Raw genomic sequence first — 22,335 nt, 5'->3', positions numbered from 1 at the left:
ATTTTATTCAGGGCAGTTTCTCTCGATCAGGTGATAACGATACGAAATATCTGGAGCTAGAGATATGCTTGACAATAATGTTTAAGTTTACTACACTATTACCTAATAATGATAGTAATTATAAACTAACTACAACAAGTCTGTGTTCATTAAATGTTACATATCATAGTTTTTGATATTCAGTCAGGTTTTGTTTTGACACTAATAATATCTAAGTATTTTTTTCTATGATTATTCATTTCTGAATTTTTGATATGCATTCATAATAATATTAGCTTGTATCCGCGACTTCATCCGTTGTTTTAGATAAACGATAGCCTTTGTCAGTCTTTTTTTTTTAAATATGATAATGGAATGTTGCATCTGCCTGCGCTAACGGTTTAAGCTGGCGGGGCACCAGTGGAGGATGATAGGATGAACATGAAGTCAGATCAGTTAGCCCAACGTGACAAAGTCACCGGGAATGTATCACGATGGTTTCCAGGGGGAACCGCGTGGAGGTCGATCTGACATGGTACATTGCTATGGGGTCATTAGTCCACATTACTAATAATCTCCTTCTTTCTATATAGTCTTTGTATATATACAATATACTCATGTCTTCAAATTAAAATTGCAAGCTGTTAGTCGTGAAAAGGTAACAAAGAAACAGACATAGACACACTTCCGCATTTAGAATATTAGTACGGATGATAAATATATACCGTTTTATTATACATATATTGCAATTCTGAGTTTTTTTATAACTATTTGGTTTTATATAAATCTTTTACCTATTATTATGCATACTGCATTTTGTTTTATGTAGTATTTATGTTTAAGTATTTGTATAACTTAAATAAATAAACCTGTTTAGTTAATATATGCAAAAATTATATATCCGTTTATTTATATTATTTGTTATATATACTGCTGTATTATTTACCAAATAAATTATTCAAATAAAACCAGCTGGTTTATATTGTTTTTCAGTTTTATTGCGTTTGTATATCACGTAAAATAAAACAGTAAGTACACATACAATTAAATAAACCTTTGAACTTTTACGATTGCATACATACAAGGTTTAAATAACAATTTTAATATTTTTCATAATTTATATACAATTATTAAGAATTATACTTATATAATTTACACTTTGATGGTTTGGTGAGAAATAATGTATGAGAAATTTCTAAGTTGTCTATAAATAAATAGATTTTCCATGACATAAGTACATTAACTCTATTCATAATTCACATTTTTTATGTACTGACGGTCCACTTGCTGATAAGTAGGAACCGTCGACTGTGGACATCGACAGCACGTCATCACAGTGGTGTTACCACTCATGCATTGCCATTCTGGAGAATTAAGATGTCATGCCTCTTAACTCTGCGTTTTTAATTAACAGTAATTAACAGCTGCACCGGACGCTAGCGGGCGAGTACAGATAACACTCCAAACCCACGGAAGGACTTATGGAGCGACTGAAGGCGAACTCCCGCATGACGGAGATGACTTCAGTCTGATGGCATCGTTAGGGATTCGAACCTCGGCTCAGGCTGTCGTAATTTCGATCCCCGTTTGAATTGCACAGGGGATCGATCGGAGGGGATTCACTGCGCTAACCCTCTCTGTATCTTTATACAAAGCAAGCTGCTATGCGGCTGACATAAGTGAGACAGAGGTATATACGCAGACTATTACTTACAAAGTATTAAAAGTTAAATAATCTCAGTATAATAATAAAATCTACTTAATAATAAAAACTTTATACAGAAGTATGATATTCTCATTTTAATATCGACGGCCTGGTTGGTCTAGCGGTTTAGCATGCCAGCTTACGCCGATGGTCGCGTGTTCGATTCCTCGTAGACCACAAATATTATTCTCTTATTCATGACTATAATTGTTTGTATCGGTCTGAGTATTTTCTATGTATAGTATTTATGTATTTCCAAAAATATATGAGTGTATTTGTACCAGCTCTTGCTTAACGCATGGCGCAGTGTGAATTGTCCTGCGATATTATTACTAATATTATTAATTATATAAATTATAAAGCAAAAATTACATTAAATTAATATTAATATAAGGTATACAATATTTATGTTCCATATATCCCTCTGAACCTGGTATCGAGGCTCCCGTACGAGGGTCTGTAGCGAGGAGTTCGTTGGCACCAGGGGCTGCGGCGATTCTTGAAGCTCGAGCAGGCTATGAGACTGTTCATGGCTGGTGGTCGAGACTGTTCTACACTTATGCCGTAACGACGACTGTAATAGAAGAATAGAGGGTATACAACTTTTATTGAAGGCCTACTGTTATTAAAAGTAATCTAAGTTACTCTCTATAACATTAGCTATCTACGAATGAAAGTCCCGTTAAAATCGTCAGAGAAAAACAAGAACAAACAGACAGACAAAAATTTGTAAAATTATTGTTTGATGTAAGTACCATATATACTTTCATATGGATTTAGTTAAAAAAACTGTTAATTTGAAAGTACAAACATACACTACAATATTATTTATTGTGTTACTTACTATTTATTTGTATATTCTTTATTTCGTGTACAATAATATATGACGCTGTGTGTATATGCAATCTTAATGCAGAGGCTCACAGCCTAGCCTTACATCGGTCATACAGTACAATGAAGTCTAATTACATACGATATCACTTATAATCCATATATGTATAGTAGTTCGGAATTAGACGTTAAAATGAAAGCAATACAGTCGATTTCCTAAAATTTGAAAATTTTCACTTCAGGGTTCGTGTATCATTAAAATGATTATTAATACCATTGTCAAGAAGCAAAGAGTTAAAAAAAAACACAATTGAGTACGCTTTTTAAAACATATGTTTGGAATTATGTACTTGTATTATGTATGTTTATGAAGACTTGCAATGATGTGTCCAAATTGACTCATAAGTTTTTTTGTAGTGTTTTACTTGTTGTTATACCCCGACTTAGAAACTCAAAATTCATTGCTTCGATTCTGGCTGCCACCAAAAAATTTTGTAAGTTAATTTTTATGACGACTCACTCTAGTGATGGAGAGGTCTACAACAAACCTAATTACTACTGACGGTACATCATTTTTATAAGCTTTTACAGACTACTACGATTTAGTAGAACGTTCATGTGTATTTTACTCGATAGTAACATTGACGTTAGTAATAACTCTTATAAAAGTAGTAAAGGAACAAACAACGACAGAGAAATGATAATACAGGCTGTTATGATGGAAACTTGAATCTCACCTCTTCACCCTCGGTGGTGGCATATACTTATCTCCAATAAGTACACTCTCGTCCAAGGTGCCGTCGAGTTGAAGAAGATCACCAGCAGACACTGAAACGTCCATCTTGGATGAACGTTCACAAGTCCACAAGAATATCAGGACCATTAACATCTGGAAAACAATAGTATGCCCGATATGTTATATTTATTTATTTGCATCATACTAAGCGAGCTTTACAGTTTACCAATATACCCACTTATAAAGATTGGATACATATGCATATATAATTAGTATATATAATATATTCTTTATTGTACATTTTTTATTACAATATTTCAAATACATATTAGAAAATTTGTTACTACTCGACCACCCGAAATCGATCGTGAATACAGTTGAGCAACTAAAAATGTTTGTCTATTAGCACGTTTTCACTAAATTGAATGAGTATAAGTTAGACGAGGATTGCGGTCGTTTGCTCTAAATACACGTCAAGGTAGCCTTATTTTTCCAGACCTTGCATGGGTCTTACAATTCATTGTTTTAATGTGGCTGCTGCTAGATCTAACTTCCAAATGTTTCATTAATGTTAAAGTATAGAGAAATTAGCTGTTACTCAACTTCGCAGCTTTCATTTTGAGGTATCATGAGCACATGTCTATCGAGCATCTTTAGCTCGATAGACATGTGCTCATGATATATCCGTTCAGCTATTATTTGTGAAAAGTAAGAGATGTATATTTTCTTTTTTATACGTAAAAACGCCGTTTTATTTTAAATGTACCTGCGAAATACTTTGAAAGTCTTTTGTTTCGTGCAGCATATTATAAAGACAAAGCTATACGTGATATGCTATTGTTAATTACTCTTTACATATTTTTATTGATGAATTTTACATGCCTTCATGGCAGAATATTATGGGAATTTATTAAACCTGGTTACAGAAACTTAATCAACTACATAATACGATATTATTGTACTGTAACCTAGGTGTATCCTGTGCTGCCCCACAAAATATAGCGTATATATAGTAATGATTTAGTAATGTATCTATCACGTGAAGGATTAAATCAATACCATAACAAATGTTTAACTATCAGTTGAGTTTCTTATCAGTTCTTCTAATCCGAAGTAGATAGAACAACTGGATGGTGCTAAAAAGTTACGTCCATAAGCAACTGAAAGTATTCTATGCAAATAATATATTTTTAAGTGTGAATTTATCCACTGCAAACAAAATCAAGTCTTTCCTATTTGTATTTTAAGTTTAGATTGCTGGTGCAATAATTACCACTAGTAAATGTAACAGGAATATGAAAACTGTCGAGTTTGGAAATCCGATAGAGTCGAACAGCACTCCGGAGACGGTGGGGCCGATGAATGCGCCGAGAGCAAACGTGGAGGTCCACATGGCCGACACGAGGCCATACGTCTCAATGGTGTTTGGTAATCCACTCGCACTGGAAAATTAATTCTAACATTTATTTATAGCATAGAGGACAAACGAGCCTGCGGCGCACTTGATGGTTAGGGTTACCGCCTCCCTTGAGCACCCGTAACGCAAAGAGAATTGCAAGTGCGTTGCCGTCCTTTTAAGAAGGAATAAGCTCTTTTCTTCAATTATAATATAATACATGATAATATACACAGAGCCATTTAGTTCTAAGATAACCAGTGTGTTATGGATACTAAACAGCTTATAAATACTTGTACATATTTTTTTCTATATATATGTATTGACCGAAACTGCATATAGTCATAATCTTATGAAATTTGGCAGAAATTTAATGTGAATATTGTAAAATTGTACCTACATCCGCAGAAAGTATATTATAATTCGATTAGTGCATGGTGAAGTAAACTACGTCAGTGCATCAGTATGTGGCTGGAGAAGGTAATTTACAGAGCTGAACGTAATAAGTAATGTGCCCGCTGAGTCATTTTACATTGAATTTTAATAGAACGGATAGAATGTTGTCTTTATCTGTAGGTAGGTAATTTATAAGTTATCCTATCTGGAAAGCGCATATATATTTTTATGATTTTCTAATGAAAATATAAATAATAAAAATACAGTAGTTAATTTGTTTTGATTAAAAAAGAAATCATACAAAACGGGTCAGTTTTGACTAGTAGTTAGATTTGACTATAATGTTTGGATTAAAAGAGAATCATAAAAAGCGGTTCAGATGTTCAGATACAAACAATTATACTCATGAATACAAATGTGGATAGGAACCGAACCAGGGACTATCGGAATTACCGCTAGACCACCAAGGCCGTCAAATGTGCATAATGTATGAAATTGTGCACTGTATTATGCAGGGACTTATGTATAAAAAGGATGTTAAACTGTAACACTTACATGGCAGTACTAAGTGCATCTGAGAATGATGCGACCAGCTGGCTGCCCATGCCAAACCCGTGCAGCACCAAACCCAGCACTATCACCCACGTCACCCTGCAAACATATTAATTAAATTACTTGATAACTAACTTTACTGATTAAGACTAAACAATGTATATTTATATACTGTTTTGTTACAATATTATTATTATTTTATATTTGTATAATATCTGTTTTATTTATTGTTCCTTAATTATAATTTGTATGCCTCCGTACTGTAGGCCTAACTGAAAAGCTGCGCTGGAAATATTTCCAGTACTATGCTGAGTTGTGTTCATCATTGACTGTTTTATTATGTGTGTAATTTATTGTTTCTATTTTATTTGTCACTGTTGTTGTGTCCAGACAAGTCAAAAAAATCTATTCTATGTTTATTTTAAACAAGTATCTTTTTGATGTAAGAGACTTACATATGAAGGTATACTCTATGCATTTAATAAAGCTATTAATTTGAAATAGCAAGCATACACTTCAATTTTATATATTTTTTTACAGCTTCACCGGTCGATGGGAGGCTAGTGTAAATGGCACTCCAAACCGGAGGAAGGACTCATGGAGGGGCTGAAGGCCAACTTTAGTCTGAGGGCACCGCTAGGGGTACGATCCTCGGCCGAGCGACGTAATTTCGATCCTCGTTTGAATTGGACGGAGGATTGATCGGGGGGGGACAATTTTATATATATAGTATAGATATTAATATACTCACGTTGGTAAGTTTAGGAAGGGCACAGGTCCGATGAGCAGGAACCCAGCGGATATGAACATACAGCCGATGACGGTGACGTATTTCTGTTTCATTTGCGGCCTATCACACAGCCAGCCCCATCCTGGCGCAGACGCAGCGTACACACCCCCGTTGATCACGAACATCAGACCCAATACCACGGGAGAGAATTGGAACTGAAAAATAACGGCTTTTGTAAAGTAACGTTTAACTTCAAACATTCTTTTTTAGTCGTGCACTCTTGATAGAGTGGTCGTGGATTTCATGATGATATCAGTGAATTCTCTTTATTGTTTTGTGCTAGAGCTCTTCGTACTTTGTCTCCATTTAGTCATGTTTTTGGCTGTACAAGAACATTGTGCTACTGTATAGTGGTTTTTCGAACGTATTTTATGGAGTTAGGTGTTATCTTGAGCAAATCCATTTTATATGATAGATATGTACAAGCAAGGCTATTTGTTTATATTTAAAAAAATGTCTACCTGACGTAAATGTGGTTCTAAAGTTGCCTGGAGAAAACTAATGCTCAAACTTGTGCTCATGATGCTTATTGCTGCCAATAAAACACCAGGAATCCGAAGTAGCGTTAGCATAGTCGCTGTAAAGAAACAGACATAATTAAAGTATTTGGGTATAGCACTGTACGAATATTACGTAAAATTTGAAACCTTTAATTTTATACTAGAACTAGAGATTGCATAAGTATTTTGTTACGTAAAATATACAATCTCTGCTATATACTATATCATATTATTTTAGTAATCCGTTGATTTTACTAACATCTCAGACTGAAAAAAAACACAACTGTAAAAATCTTTAAAATAGTGTCCAGTTAAAATTGTATATGAATGGAAAATACTCACGACCAGTAGGCTTCACATCTTCATCGTCATGTGTCTTCGGCAGCACCACGCAGCTCATAACTGCAGCACAGAACAGAGCGGAGCCGAGTACAGCAAACGGTAGCGTGTAGCCACCCAAACTATACAGCGTCCCGCCCAACATTGGCCCTACTATTAGGCCAAGTCCGAAGAATGTTTCTAAAGAGGCCTGGGAACAATAAGCAATAAATATGAACATTTTGTTTTATTAAATAAAACTGACTTCGGCCATAGGTATATATGGAATAACATAGGATAAGTATTATTATTTGCTGTGCAATTAGCAAGAGTCTAAATTTAATCCGAAATTCCCCTTTAATCTGGTTCAAGATATCCCCAAAATTTGTTTTCATTGCCAAAGAGTTTCCACAAAATTTAGAGATAAGACCCACTATCTGGGATCATAGCATTGCATTAACTGGTGAGTAAACTATTCCGATAAAAAATGAATAATGTCAATTAGTACACAATATAATGTTTTTTTCACGTGGGAAGCTATGTTAGCTAAATCTTCTTATGAGGAAAGACTTACATATATTTGTGAGACGGCAATAGTTATATACACTATGATAATGCAGATTAGTGATTGATTGCTTCATCTGTTATTAATAATGCTCTACCCTCATAACGCCTGTAATAATGAGTATAGCAAAATTGAAGCCTGACGCCTTAGCAGAGAGGCAACTATCGATCGCCTTAGGTAACTATATCTCATCGATGTAGATAAATAAAACGAGTAGTTTCCGTATAACTTTAAATAGCAACATGTGTGGCATTACTCAATAGTTTAATCTATACTAATAAAAATATAAAATAAACATATAGAAATGGTTCATTACTTTGTTTGTTTTCATTGACCTCTCTGTAAAATTAATAATCAATTAACAATAAAAATGTAGTGATTATAATTGTTTCTTATATTATTAGAAATATATTGTGCTTTTTTTATAAAATTATTATAAATAATAAATTATGAAAATAAAATGAGATGAAGGTTAAGTAGTGTTCCACATGAACGAAATTATTTGTAGTTTTAATTTTATGATTTCGAAGTAACTCTTCATCATTATGAAACGACTATTACCAGTAAATGAACATTAGTTTAAGGAAAGAAAATAAATAAAATGTAAGTACATTCATTTGGTTATAGTTTGTATGGAGCGTGATCTGTAGGTTGCTGGTAAAATATTATAAACACCTTTGCTAGAGTAAACTTATTATATTCAAATAACTTACAAATTACACTAAGCAACGTATCATATCATAGACTTAAAATCCTTACTTAGTGAAAACAACTCTTTCTGTCTGTCTCGCTTTCATGCCAAAACTACTGAACCGACTATTTAAATGAAATTTTATATACATATAGTCTAAAGAACATAGGCTACTTCTTGAAGCGAAAAAAAGAGATTGAAAGGGGACATATTATATGGGTATGAGCTAAAAAAATATGGGATGTAAGTTTGTATGGAAATTTGTCATTCTTTAGCTAAAACAATGAAACTTTTTTCTTTGGATTTTTTGGGTTGGATTATTAAATATTTTTTTATGTAGGTATTTAGCCAAAGTTGGCGGACGAGGTTGCGGGCACAGCTAGTATAAAATAATTATTTCTTGCTAGCAACAAAGAAAATTAGGGTAGAAACTATTGTTGGTCAAGTGACCAACAATAGTTTCTACCCTAATTTTCTACAATAGACTGATAGATATATTTATTAATATAGGGAGGACATTTAAGACAAGTTTTGTACATGCCATCCTTCCTGTCACATGTCACGACTCCGGATTCTCGACCTGTTTGGCCTCGCTTGTCGATAACTTCGCCTCGAAAATGATAATAACCGTATGATATCAAACAAAATAAGTAAGTATATTGAACGAATATTTTTTATAATGTCGCATGTGTAGTCATTAATTAATGATCTAGTTATTCATGTAAATGAGGCTATAAAATTAGAATTGATAGTAATTGTGCGTATAAGTATAGGTTATTAACAATTCAGGTCGCAATTTAGCTATATTTATCTATTTGTAGAGGTTTTGAAATAACTTCAGAAATAAAAGAAGCTTTTATATTCAAATTGTTTCGTTGCTTGCCCGTAGTTTATATACCAATACTAGCTGACCCCTCAAATGTTGTTTTGCCATATAAATTGAAATCGCTATTAAAACAATAGAGGTTGACGTTAGAAGAGTGAAAATTTAGGATTGTTTGTAATTTAATACCACATTATAAAATAATAAAAACTAAATTGTGTTCAAACAATAAAACAAAATATTAGGGGTGGACAACTCTTATCAGTTAGGGGTAAGGAAAATAGATATTTCTCAGATTCTCAAATCTACTGAATATGCATATAAAATTTCATAAAAATCGTTCATGCCGTTTCGTAGCAGTATGGAAACTAAGATTGTGATACAAGAATTTTATATAGGTATCTAAGATTATAAGGCAAAGTTTGTGAGTTTGTGAGGATATAGGTCTCATCTCTTAGTATTCTATAAAATTACCGGAATACAAACCAAACACATCTTATAAAGCAAGTTGTTTGGTTGTAGAAATAGGTAAGACAGAGTTATTCCGGCAGAACACTTTGTACAGTCTTTCGAGAAGGTTATAGGCCAATACAGTCAATGTACTGGGAACTCCGTGCGCCGGCTACCATTTAGTAGGTAATTTATATCTAATATCTCATTCATCAAACATCATATTAGTGTAAAAAAGTAATCTCAAAGGATCAACGAACGTTAACGAACTCAAAGAACGTTAGTATTTATGTATGATTTTTTTATTTCTTTTTAAATGTACATGTCAGTCCTACACTGGTGAGGTAATGGAGTGATTAGTTTTAGGGTACATTGGGACTTGGGAGTACTCCCAGCGAATAAATAGCCTTAGCCGCACCGTCCGAAGGATCGGCTAAAATGTGTGTTTTGTAACGAATAAACTCAAACAGAACTGATTTCAGTAATTATATTACTATTAGAATGCATTATTATCCTTTCCTATCGTTATTGCTAGAAAAAATTAGGACCCTTAACAAAATTTTGAATAATGTAGCCCCAGATTTAAAAAAAAAAACATTTTTTTGATTACTCCCCATAGTCGCTGCGTAGATATACACCGGTACGAAGTCGGGACAAGTCCCTAGTTAATTGCTGCCTTTAGACGACATATTCTTTAGCGCGGGAAAACCTGCACGCGCAATCGTGTGTGATTGAATTTTATCTGATTACTATTCTGCACGTAATTGTGTAGATATGAAGTAGTTTCACTTTCTTTTAAAATTTTATTTTTTATTCCAATAATATTATTTTTCAAATACAATTTCTTTCCTGCCTGAAAGCCGAGTCCCGCGTGAAAGAGTAAAGGCAGCTTATGTATAAAATCGCTCATAAAATAATTCTAATATAATTAATTACTCACAAACATGCTGGCAACATTGTTGGGGAACTCCTTGGCGATGATAGCGAAAGATGCAGTCAGAAAGGCGGCGTTGCCCATGGCTTCCACGATACGAATTATAAAGCTGAGTGTTATGAACGGTACGTGACCTTCGACCTTATCCAGGAGCCTGTAAACATACAAAACATAATTTATATAACAATACTTTAGGTTGGAAATACTTGCACTATAAAAATTAAGTAAACAGTTACGTATTTGAACTAAATTTATATACTAAATACACGGAGATTAATACAATTTTTTTATGGGTGATAATGGAACGGTATTTCCGCCTCCGCTAACGCTTTGGGCTGGTGCGGCACGAGTTGAGGATGATAAGATGAGCATGGGGTCAGGTCAGTTAGCCCAGAGCGATTAGCTCAAATTCGCCAGAATTTTATCATAATGTTTTCTAGGGGAAAACGGGTGGTGGATAAACTGACATGGTACATTCCTTGCAATGTTAATAGTCCACATTACTAGTACTATGGGAACCAGTGGAGGTTGATAAGATGGGATGAGGTCAGGTTAGTTAGGCCATCATGATGAAATCACCAGGTTGATACAGAATGAGCTAGATGCTCATGCCGTTCTATTAAACAGATGTTGATTAACTCACCATTTTAAGATTTCTTGTGAATACAAGCTACCAAATAGCACTAAATCACAACAGTAAAATATTAAACCAAAAGTTACTTAAATAAATAAAATAAATCATTGTGTTGTAGTAAATCAGTGATCAAAGCCAGTCAACCAGATGGAGGCAAATGAAAAGAATCATAAACACAAGTTGCAGTTCATTATTATAGCTATATTTATTTTGCAGGCGCTTTTTTTTAATTGAAATCAATTTAAAAAAATGTTTCACTATTTGTTATTATTAATAATATATTATATTTAATCGGGGATTGAGTCTTAAATAAAGTATATAACATAACCATAGTTGGATGGAAAGGGAGAGGACGACTGAAAAAAGGATGGTTTGTGTGACAGATGATATATTTTATTATATAAAAGGAGAGTAGAATAACAAATAGTACATTAAAGCCAAGGCAATGATGATTTTATTTAATCGGATGTGAACAGAACAGATAGTCTGTACGTCTGTTTGCTCCTATTACTATAAATTTGATAATAGAGATAAATTAACATATCTGTAATGACTTTCTAACTTACTTACCTACCATTTTTTTTTAACTAGCTATCTCCTCATCATATGGGTATGTGATTACGTGGCACCACCCATATGTTACTATTGGCTGGTTACAACCTTTATTCGATAGAGGTACTCACGCAGACCATTTTATACAGTTTACCTCGGGAAAAGACTCTACATGCAATAAATAGTTATTATTATTACTTACCCAAACAGTATGGCACAAGTCCCAGTAGTAAGTATGCCTCCATTGAAAAGTACTTTTGGCCCAAACTTGTTCAGGTGCGCCCCATAAAAGGGACTCACTATAAACACCACTAATTCAAATATACCGAACACTAAACCATATTCAGTTGCCGTGCAACCCTTCTTCTCTGCCTGAAAAAAGGATATTATATTATATAACACCTAAGTATTATCTGCGTCTGCATTTTTGCATATAAAGGATCTGTCTGTCCTTGTGATACATACTATCTGCAGTAGTTTTCCTTTCAGCTATTTAGTCGTGAAAAAAATAATAATAGGCAGACGTACTATCGCATTTATAAGATGTACCTATTTTATAGAAACGACTCTCACTTGCCATTTAATTAAAAAAAAAATGCACTTCTTTTTATACAACACTCACACATTTTTTTCAGCTGCTAAAAGCCCATAAACTGTATATCAATCAAATTTAATAAGCATTTTTAAGTAATCTTTTTAATTTTAAATACATATATAACAATTCGCTGCAATAAGACTCTTCTTCTCTATCTTAGCCAAAAGTAGATAAATATGAATGGTAATTTTGCAATCTGGATTCATGTAAAAAAGTGTCTGGTTTTTAGTAAAAATAAATATGTATGTATTATTAAGTGAAAAGTGGAACTATAACTTTGTTAGTATAAACAACTTTTCAAAATAACAGATTAGTTGTAAAAAAGTAATTTAATTTTATTAAAAAATATACATATTTTTAATATAATATAAAAAGAATTTCAATTAATCTTAAAGATTATGGCTTGTAAAACTCATATTTCGTATTATGTGCTTTATAAAATAAATATTTTTATTTATCGGTTTGAGTCGGGACTAAATTTATTTGAGCTAAGTGGAGCGCAGCCTTATCTACGGAAGAAACTCATTAAAACACATAAAAATATTACAAAGCCATTTTGCGTTTTCATTTTTAAACTTCACATTCGTTAATATATTATGCAAGAAATATATAAAAAGCTTTTGTCTGAATTTCTTAATTCTGAAATGAGTACTCTTTTGAATGTGACATAGATAATTTTAATCGGGTTATCATTTACGACAGTTTAGCGATGGGTGATTTGGTGTCGACCTCGTCGCCTATCACAGGCCTCCGTTCAATTCCGCAGTAGCTTTGAAGAAAAGATTTTTACCTATCGGTAAGTCTTAATAAGTCCTTGATAAATCTTTGGGAATTCTAGAATTTTTCAGAATATTTTTTATGTAATTAGAATAGCAAATAACCGCATCATGCCGTATGCCGTGTATGTTTCTTTCCAACTATTCTAATTCTGTTGGCTGCATCTTGCCTTTACAGCTTCATTGAACAATAAAGGGCAACAGTAGTGATACTCTAAATCCGCGGAAGAATTTATGGAGCGAAAGTCAACTCCTGTCTGACGAGTACGACTTTAGATTCACGCCAACACCAGGAGACCTAACCTTGGCTCAGGCCGTCGTAATTTCAACTCCGGGGATTGATTAAAGGGGTGCTGTGGCAAGTCTCTTTATACGTCGTCATTCTTATATTACTTATTCGTATTCTTTATTAAGACATGCAACCTGCATGTCTCAATAACTAATTAAAGTCAATGAATTTTTGTCCATAGGATAATGCAACTAATATCAACGTTTCACTAAGTTTTGCTATATGTTCTAAAGTTCGCCTCTGCTGAATTTATGCACTGCATTCGTAAACTTTTAGCATATACTATGTATAAGATACCTTTTATAAATAGTTTACAAATAGTTGGTAACAGTAGCGAAGGAAATTAAATTTTCGAAATCCAGAATATCTTCATTTCGGAGTGTTACTTAGCATCTGGATTGTTTAAGTCAGATCGGATGCAGAATGGTGGTGAAAATAGTGTTGTTAGAAATCGGTTAGATTGGATACATCCGATAGATCGGCCCCAACTGAAACAATCCACGTTTGTTAAGTAGCCATTATTATAACTACTTAACAGCTATGGCTCTAGAGTCCTTAATTCCAGAATTTTCTAGATCTTTAGTATTCTCGGATTCCGATTGACTAACGAATTGTAACATATGTTTTTTGTAACAGGGGTGTAAGTGTTGTGAAATTAATAATCAGTGATAATTATACCAGGCGAAATTCACATATTTAAAATTTTGTGTAATGTGAAAGTTTCTATGTTTATTTTATTATTAAAGACTGTACCTGTGTGTGTGTGTCAGACGCTTGGAAGCATTTTTAGTTAATATTATATATTTTTTTATTTAAAAAATGTCATATTGCACTTTTTATACTTTACCCGCATAATTTTTAAAAACGGTTTCATACTTACTTTTTATTTCACGTATTATATATGTCAAAAATTATTACTTTCCGTATTTAAGTTCAAAATTCAAGAGTAAACTAAAAAAAGTAATGAAATTACAGGTGTGGAATTCACTTTCAAATTCAACAAGTTTTAAATGCAACTAATGCGCAAGTTGATTTAGTCTAGGATTATCTTAGATAAGACGGTCTAGTAAAACTTTCGATGTTCATCTGTTTGTCTATTCGTCTTACTGCTAGTTTGTGCTAGTTTGTTACAAATACTCACTTACCTCTAATGGATAAAATGGCGCTTGCAACGCAACGCAAATAGCATTGCAGAAGTCAGCTATAGATATAACAATTATGGTTAACCACTGTCTCCTTGAAAAATCAAAACCCATTTTCAACTAAATAAATTAACACTGAATAACTATTACAAATAATGTCTCAATGTCAATGATTTATTTTATAGATATATGCCTTAGGACCATACTGTTATTTAAAAGCATTTATGTTTTTGTCGCACGCACTAATTTCACTGTGAAAAAAAAGTCCTACTTAGTATACCGAAGGTGGAAGACACACTGAGCATACGACTACAATCTGGATGGAGTAAGTTATTACATTAAAAACGATAAATCAGTCAAGCTTATTATCACGTGAACTTTAAACTTTATAGTTCGAATTGTTACATATTACGCATCTAAATAAACAAACCAATTCTTTGTTACCAACATAACCGTCAATGTACGTTCAAATTGTCGATGCAGAAAGCATCTATCGATTGTCGACGAAGTAATGACCGCTAACAGTACAAACAACAGGCGTAGTAAAATGTGGACATGTGATAAAAACGCAATTATTACTGTTTGTAAGTGATTTAATAATTATTTAAATAAATATTGATATACTATTTGCTGTGCTTCGAAAACAACACGTGAATTTTTACTACCATCTTCGAAAAATAAAGATTCTGAATTCAAATGTATTATTGCGTTTGTTACGCGAATTGTGAACCTACTATGCCTAATACCCAATTGAGAACGGATTATGCACTAACTTTTAAATTCATGACGATTGTAACTACCAAATCTTATAACAAACACAATATAAGATGACCCCTCGCTACCATTTTAAGAACATTAATTACAAGAGGTAAATTCTACTTCTTGCAATTTAATTTGCATTTATGTATCTCATTTCTAGTCTCCGCATTTAGTCTGCTCCCTGTCCGTTGTGTGTAGAGCCTGAATATTAAAGTAGATTGCGAAGGTTCTCTCGAGAAGGTGGTATCTTCAAAGGCTCCACGGAGCTCCTCACCTATCCGAGGACACGTTATATAGTCATGGCTATGCATTCCAGGGTTACGTGAGCAGCCATTTCTTCGGTTTCAAAGCAGCTCCGACAAAGAAAGCTGTAGCACCTATTGTATACAAGTATTTGTTTATGGGACAGGATCATTATCTTATTTATTCCCTATTACTAACAAAACTCCCTAGATAGATTATAATGACGAGAAATACGTTCTAATTCTTTCACGGGAACGTTTTTGTATGAATCCATCCAATGTCCATGTATTGCATTGAAATGACCTGCCTGATTAGAGCACAGGGAATAATCCTCGCCAAGGAAGGGTATTGTTCCGCCAGCGTGTACTATACTCTGGCTGAAAAGTTCTACAATTGTTAAGATAGTTATAATATGAAACCTAGTGAATCTCAGCTGCAGTTGCAAGGATGGATTGAGGAGATGAACATTTCAATTTTTGTATCAGTAGCATTACAGCAGTAGACGACTCTTATAAAATGAAAATTTTAAATAAGAATTGAAATGTACCTTAAGATTGCAGTAAATAAGGTTTATTTATATAAAATAATATAAATGTTTAAACGGCCTTACTCTTTAACCCACCCTCGGAACCAAACTTAGAATTTTGTCAATTTCAATTATCTTGACCCGCTTGGAAGTTTTCGATCGGGACACATGGTCACTTCAAGCTGTTTCTGCTTAATGTACCACCATAGCAATACAATCTCTCAAAATACTTAGGGCTTTAGATGAGAGTCAGAAGTACTTGTGACAGCAACGAACCGAGTATGTACTTCCTTTTGGTTAAAATCTTGTTATAGAACTGGTTTTGCTAATTACAACTATGTGGAACTCCTTCCGTATACGTTGGTTCTGTGACATAGTTACAGTAATAATACGGGCATGATGACTGCTGTGTGCAATCGAAATGTTTCGAAAGAACCGCAGTTAATATGAACTCTCCACTTATATTTACAGGGGCACTGTCTTATTATGTTTATGATGTTGACTTATTAAATGTTTATTTGTAATGGTTGGTAACACTGATAATTCAAATTTAAATAGCTTTACAAAACATACATATGTAGTTTCATTGTGTTCCATTATTCAGTAATTAAATGTAACAGGGGCAGTGTTGTCAACAATACAAAAACTGAGAATAGCATGACCATAAAAAATGTATAAGGAAATTAGTAGCATAAAATTAAAATACAAATTTATTTAAATGTATACCTAGGTTATTACAGTAGAATAGATATAAAAGAATATAAATTAATAATTTACATACATAAGTCTGATGTATACAATCCAATGTTATAGATGCAATAGTTTTTACATGTAGATCATATTATTCTATACATTTGGCGAACTTAATAATACTTTACTTTTTGTACCCGTTAAAATTATGTCAAAACGTTTCTGTTATGATAATTATTTTTACACAATTAGCTATTATAATAAAATAATAAACGTGGGAAAATATTACAGCACTACTAGTTCCATGTTGAACAGAGCTTGTGTAATAGGTACTAAACAACTGTAGAAATGTTTAAATATATACATATTACATATACACAGAAAACACTCGTTTCAATATACTTATGAATACAAAAGTTTGCTTCGTGCGAGGAATCGATCCTGCGACCATCGGAAGGTGGTGTGCTAAACCGCTAGAACATCAAGACTGGCTAAAATATTTAAAAGTATCGATACGGCTTCCTATTCCCCACAATGCAAATATGTGTATTCATGTATGTGTACATATATGAATTATATGTAAATACAAATAGAAACAAACATACTTGTGAATATTAAATGTGATTGTGTAGATCTCGTGAATATACAAAAACATTATATTTAGAAATACAAAAGAACAATATCGTTATTAGTATTTCAGGATTTTATTTTTCGTTATTTGTTATACGCTAATATTTGATAACGCAGAACCATGATCAATATCCTTCTCACATATCTTTCGAAAATGAAACTAAAACAAGCATACAACATAGTACAGAATAAAAGTAAAATGATAGCTGATGTTAAAAACAATTCTAATTCAAAGAATTCGGCATTTGACATATTAACGGCCGGAGCCCGTAGGTGGTGCGCTCCGCCATGTCGTATTAGGTAATAATAATGGGCCCAGTGGATTGCGCGGTCCATAGGACTCTGAGGTGTATCCAGTAGAATTGTTCGTAGTTTTATTATATTTTGGCGAAAGCTGGAAAATAATTACAAATTTCTTATACTACTCCCATTTCTTGCACGTTACTTAGTCTGTTTAAATTAGATCTTACACTTTATCTGAGTTTTTTGATGGATGATAATGAAATAGTATTATTTGCTCGGCTGGAATAAAGAAAGGTTGAAGGATGTTGTTACATGTTGAGACTGGAGTACCCGTTTCACACAGACGCCTATTTACAAAACCTACCTCGAGTATATTGGAGATTAGACTGGCTTTATAATCTTTTAGACTCATACTATTTGATTCTCACCTCATATCATTAATCACTGTATTTATGGCATTACTAATTTGCTCCTCTGTTATTTCTTCTATATCAAGTTTTACTCCTATTCCATGATGAACATATTTTTCAACATTAGCCCATTGATCCCACATCAAAGGTATTCCTATGAGCGGTACACCAGCGCCGATAGCTTCATCAGTCGATTGTTTGCCTCCTTGTGTTATAAACGCTTTTACTTTGGGGTGCTCTGTAACATATAACACTACAAAATAAAAACATGATAATCAGTAACTTTGTAATAGTTATAAAATAACAAATGAATTGCCGAGCTTATTTCTTCTTCCAGAAAGGTTTAAGGTACGCTTATATTTGTATAATATAGTAGTATATGTACAATATATGTATTTTAAACAACGCAATATTTTGTATGCTTATCTGCAGTTTTAACAGAAAATTTTCTAGCGAGTTTTATTTATTATTTATATATGAAAAAAACATTAATATAAAACTAATGTTTCTATCACTTCAGGTTATGTACAGCATAAATCTGTTTATTAGTAAGTCAGTGTTTTGATGAGACAATCAAATAATAAACATACTGTGTAAGATAATTATGATTACCAATAACTTACTCAGAAGATCAGCCTGTGGAAACCATTTAGCTATTTTAACATTATTTGGCTTGTTTTCTAATTCGTCTTCATGCCACTTGAAAAGGACATCGTATGGTAGCTGGGATAACGCCTTCATTAACGTTTGTACTTTCCCTGAATATTGAGATACGTACGCTGTTGTTCCAAATGATACATATCTAACTCCATTGACTGATGCTTCCAAGTAAGAAAGGAGATCCTTAAAATATATTTAATTAGGTCAACAGAAAGCAGCAAAGAATTGACAAATAACTCTCTTGTATGTTGTTTTATATTAATTTTGTTTTTTATTATTAGAATTTAACTAATATGTCAGATGTTATCATTATTTCTATTTTATCTTTTAAATATGTAAATTCATCTTAAATTTTATTTATTTCCATACAGATTTGTTAATATACATACCATTTCAAAGGATTTTTATAAGCGTGACGGCACGTAGCTTTCTTGTTATGTTTTTTTAATTTCTAGATATGTTAAGGGTATCATAAGGGTTAATTTAAAACTTACCTTCGTCAGTTCTTTGGACGTTTTCAAATGTATTCCAAAAGTATAGACTACAGAAGGCGGTACTGGACGAATGGTGTCCCAGACCGGATGCGTGTTCACATACGTCAAGTGAATATTGTTCTGTAAGATATCAATGCTCGGGGTGGAATTTAATACACTGCTTTTCATTGCTTCGTTAAAATCTGGATACATCTGGTCAAGGAACATTTTTTCTATATGATAGTTTCTATACAATTCTGTTAATTTTTCCGTAAATGTAAGATTATAAATTCTTTTGTTTGCAGCTTGTGGATATAAAAGTGGTTGCATAGGAGCTCCAGTGTTTTCCAAATCCCCAATCGTGGGGTCAAATGAGCTCATTTCTATCACCGGTACCTTGTAGTAGTCTGACATCATTAAAGCCATTCTTGATCTTGATTCCAGAACCATTAAATCAAATGTTATATTTTTGTTTTCAATGAGTTCTATCACATTCTTCGTTTGAAATTGTGTTTTCATTAATTTGACAAATAATTTTGAAGTTTTACTCAGACATGATAAAAAGTCGTCGGTTATTATTTTTGACATTTCTTCATTCCATAGATTGTGAGATATTTCCCGTACATCGATTTGCGTGAGATTTATTGGCATTTGTTCTTCACGATAGGCTGGCTGGGTAGTAATGGTAACAACTTGATGACCTTGATCGAGTAAGGCGTCCACAAAACATTTATAAACCTGATGGTGACTATACGATATATGTGGAAACACCGACAATATTTTTGCACTATATATTAATTTTGATTTTAAGATAAAACAGAGCAATAACAGGAGGCGGTATAACATTTTTTTTAAACTTTATAAAATGGTAATTATTTAAATGTGCCGTGGATATTCTTCACCAATAGATATATATTTTGCGCTAGTTCTTCTTATCAATACAGTTGTGCAAATAAATGTAGATACTCGTATGTAATGTAATATATTTTGTTTTTACAAGTAATATAGTACATAACAACTTGGGTTATTCTTCGATTTCGATTGATCTTGCGTATAAAATAAATATAATTGTAGAATTAATAATCAATTATATTTTATTTGTCAATGATATCTATATATATCTATATCTAATTATACTTCCATCAATAGAATTTATCCGTGCTAAAGCAACAAACATTTTTACAATAATTCGTTTATATGTAACCTTAATAGTAATCACCCGTTTACATAATCATTACATGGAGTATAATGTATAATCATTTGATTTGTTTAAATCAAAGATCAATATAATAAATTAAACTTGTTTAAAGAAATATAATATGTAAAAGATATTCTGTACAGTGGCCATGGGTACTTTTTATTTGTCATATATCTATTTTGTAATACGTCTCCTAATATAGTCGTCGTTCAAGTATCGTGGGCGTCAATTGCTAAAGGTATCTATAAAAAATAATTACAATATTAAATATTTTTTTTATAAACGAAATGTTAATATGTACTATATCGAACATACAACAGCATGTAAGTATTAAATAGTATTAAGTAATCATATCAACAAAATCTTCAAGTTAATAATAATAAAATCCCTGGACAATTCACACAAAGCTAGTCAGAAGCTAAGCACCGCTTATGTTGTATATAAATACTTGATACATTTTTTTGTAAGTAAATACATAATAAACACAGAAAACACACAGATTGATACAAACAAATACTCATGAATACTAATGTCTGTACCGTGCTAGATATGGAACTCGCGCCTATTGGAAGTAAAATGGTGTGCTTAACCGCTAGTGCAGCGACGCCCATCTAGACAACTGATAAATAAAAAAAACGTACATGTGAAAATATGAATCAGTTAACCATTAAATTAATTACATCACTACTGCCAACTTTATTTATTTATGTGAACTTTAATGCACAAATATAATATATAAATGTACATATGGCGAACTTAACACCTAAGGGCGTTCTCTACCAGTCAACCATAAGGTAAACCGAGAAGTTAGTAAGCGGCGCATTATAGCTTACAAACACTTACGTAGAAACTTTACAATAATGCATATTATTAGACATACATATTTACATATGACACATAAATATATATAATATATATATATACATACTTGGATTACATATTTAGATACAGGAAAATTACCCATGTATGAGGCAGAAGATAAGTTAAATAGAGCGGAAAAGAAAGAAATAAACAAGGAGAATCAGAAACTTTAGTGATTTGCTTTTTTTCATGGTAAGTCACAATATGAGTGGGTACATTTTTGTTTCTGAATATTTCCACATTTGGATATTTCGAGATCAAATTCCGGTCCACATTTTACGACTTAAACGTAACTACGTATCTTATCACCCCTCGGTTTCAATTATATTAAGAATTGTTTGTGACAATTTCGGCGTTAATTGCCTTCATTTTTGCATACATATATGATGTCGAAAATATCATTACTATATCAGTACGTTACATTAACGCAAAATAATAAGTGATAATGTTAATTACTTAAAGTAACTTTTAGTTAGCAACATAGTGTTGATGTTTTATTTGTTAGGCAGATGCGTATAAATGTGAATGGTTATAGGGGCAGAGGAAAGCCGAAAAAGTGATAGATGAACTCCACGAACCCGATAATCTGGCCGAATATGTCCGTTGTACTGGCCGAATCTACAGGGAATCTGGTGAAAAGCACGCATTTTCTTGACACCTACAAATTATTGTCTACTCTCTTGTCTCTTGAAACATGGACGTCTTCGGTGCCGGGTGGCACTCCTTCTTCAGCGGCTTTTTGTCTTATTGAACGCGTGCCACCTTTAGTGCACTGGTAGATGAATGGACTGTATGAAAGATGTTATAGCAAGAAAGGGAAAAAAGGGATCAGGTATGAATCGATGAGAAAAACATATTACGCCGATCCTAAATGAATGGCATAAGGAAAAAGCATAAGATAACGGGCTATTTTCAGGTTATCCTCGGGCGAATACATTTAATAATTTTATTATAAACAAACTTAATTTTATTTCTCTAGACGTTTCGG

General features: G+C 32.8%; 2 protein-coding genes across 2 annotated transcripts; both read right to left on the bottom strand.

Annotated features, from left to right (window-relative positions):
- Nucleotides 1-1,448: 1,448 nt before the first annotated feature.
- Nucleotides 1,449-14,940, bottom strand: LOC131844311 (MFS-type transporter SLC18B1-like). Its single transcript, XM_059193164.1, has 10 exons — nt 14,658-14,940; nt 12,055-12,224; nt 10,673-10,820; nt 7,228-7,414; nt 6,847-6,962; nt 6,347-6,540; nt 5,599-5,694; nt 4,525-4,693; nt 3,253-3,404; nt 1,449-2,258 (listed from the first exon to the last, which is right to left on the bottom strand). The coding sequence occupies exons 1-10, from the start codon at nt 14,766-14,768 to the stop codon at nt 2,090-2,092; spliced, it is 1,512 nt and encodes a 503-aa protein (XP_059049147.1). The 5' UTR covers nt 14,769-14,940; the 3' UTR covers nt 1,449-2,089.
- A 791-nt stretch (nt 14,941-15,731) lies between these two features.
- On the bottom strand, nt 15,732-20,134 carry LOC131844550 (UDP-glucosyltransferase 2-like). The gene is made up of 5 exons (XM_059193463.1): nt 19,310-20,134; nt 18,779-18,998; nt 18,174-18,393; nt 17,688-17,896; nt 15,732-15,790 (listed from the first exon to the last, which is right to left on the bottom strand). Exons 1-5 carry the CDS (start codon nt 20,132-20,134, stop codon nt 15,732-15,734), a joined length of 1,533 nt encoding a protein of 510 aa, XP_059049446.1.
- Between the last annotated feature and the right edge of the window lie 2,201 nt (nt 20,135-22,335).

This window comes from Achroia grisella, unplaced genomic scaffold, assembly GCF_030625045.1.
Source record: "Achroia grisella isolate CSIRO2021 unplaced genomic scaffold, CSIRO_AGI_Agris_v1 utg402, whole genome shotgun sequence".
Taxonomy (NCBI): Eukaryota; Metazoa; Arthropoda; class Insecta; order Lepidoptera; family Pyralidae; genus Achroia; species Achroia grisella.
Note: the sequence above shows the minus strand (reverse complement) of the source record. Positions and strands in the feature narration are given on the sequence as shown.

What these genes read in the sequence shown, in the direction of transcription:
- LOC131844311 (XM_059193164.1), bottom strand. Translation starts at nt 14,768, where the DNA reads ATGGGTTTTGATTTTTCAAGGAGACAGTGGTTAACCATAATTGTTATA. An exon ending in CCCTTCCTAAACTTACCAAC is followed by an intron (nt 5,695 to 6,346) that starts GTGAGTATATTA and finishes ATATGTTTGCAG; the next exon opens with GGTGACGTGGGTGATAGTGC. An exon ending in CCACCACCGAGGGTGAAGAG is followed by an intron (nt 2,259 to 3,252) that starts GTGAGATTCAAG and finishes CTTCTATTACAG; the next exon opens with TCGTCGTTACGGCATAAGTG.
- LOC131844550 (XM_059193463.1), bottom strand. Translation starts at nt 20,134, where the DNA reads ATGTTATACCGCCTCCTGTTATTGCTCTGTTTTATCTTAAAATCAAAA. An exon ending in TCCACAGGCTGATCTTCTGA is followed by an intron (nt 18,394 to 18,778) that starts GTAAGTTATTGG and finishes TATATGTTACAG; the next exon opens with AGCACCCCAAAGTAAAAGCG. An exon ending in ACAGTGATTAATGATATGAG is followed by an intron (nt 17,897 to 18,173) that starts GTGAGAATCAAA and finishes ATTATTTTCCAG; the next exon opens with CTTTCGCCAAAATATAATAA.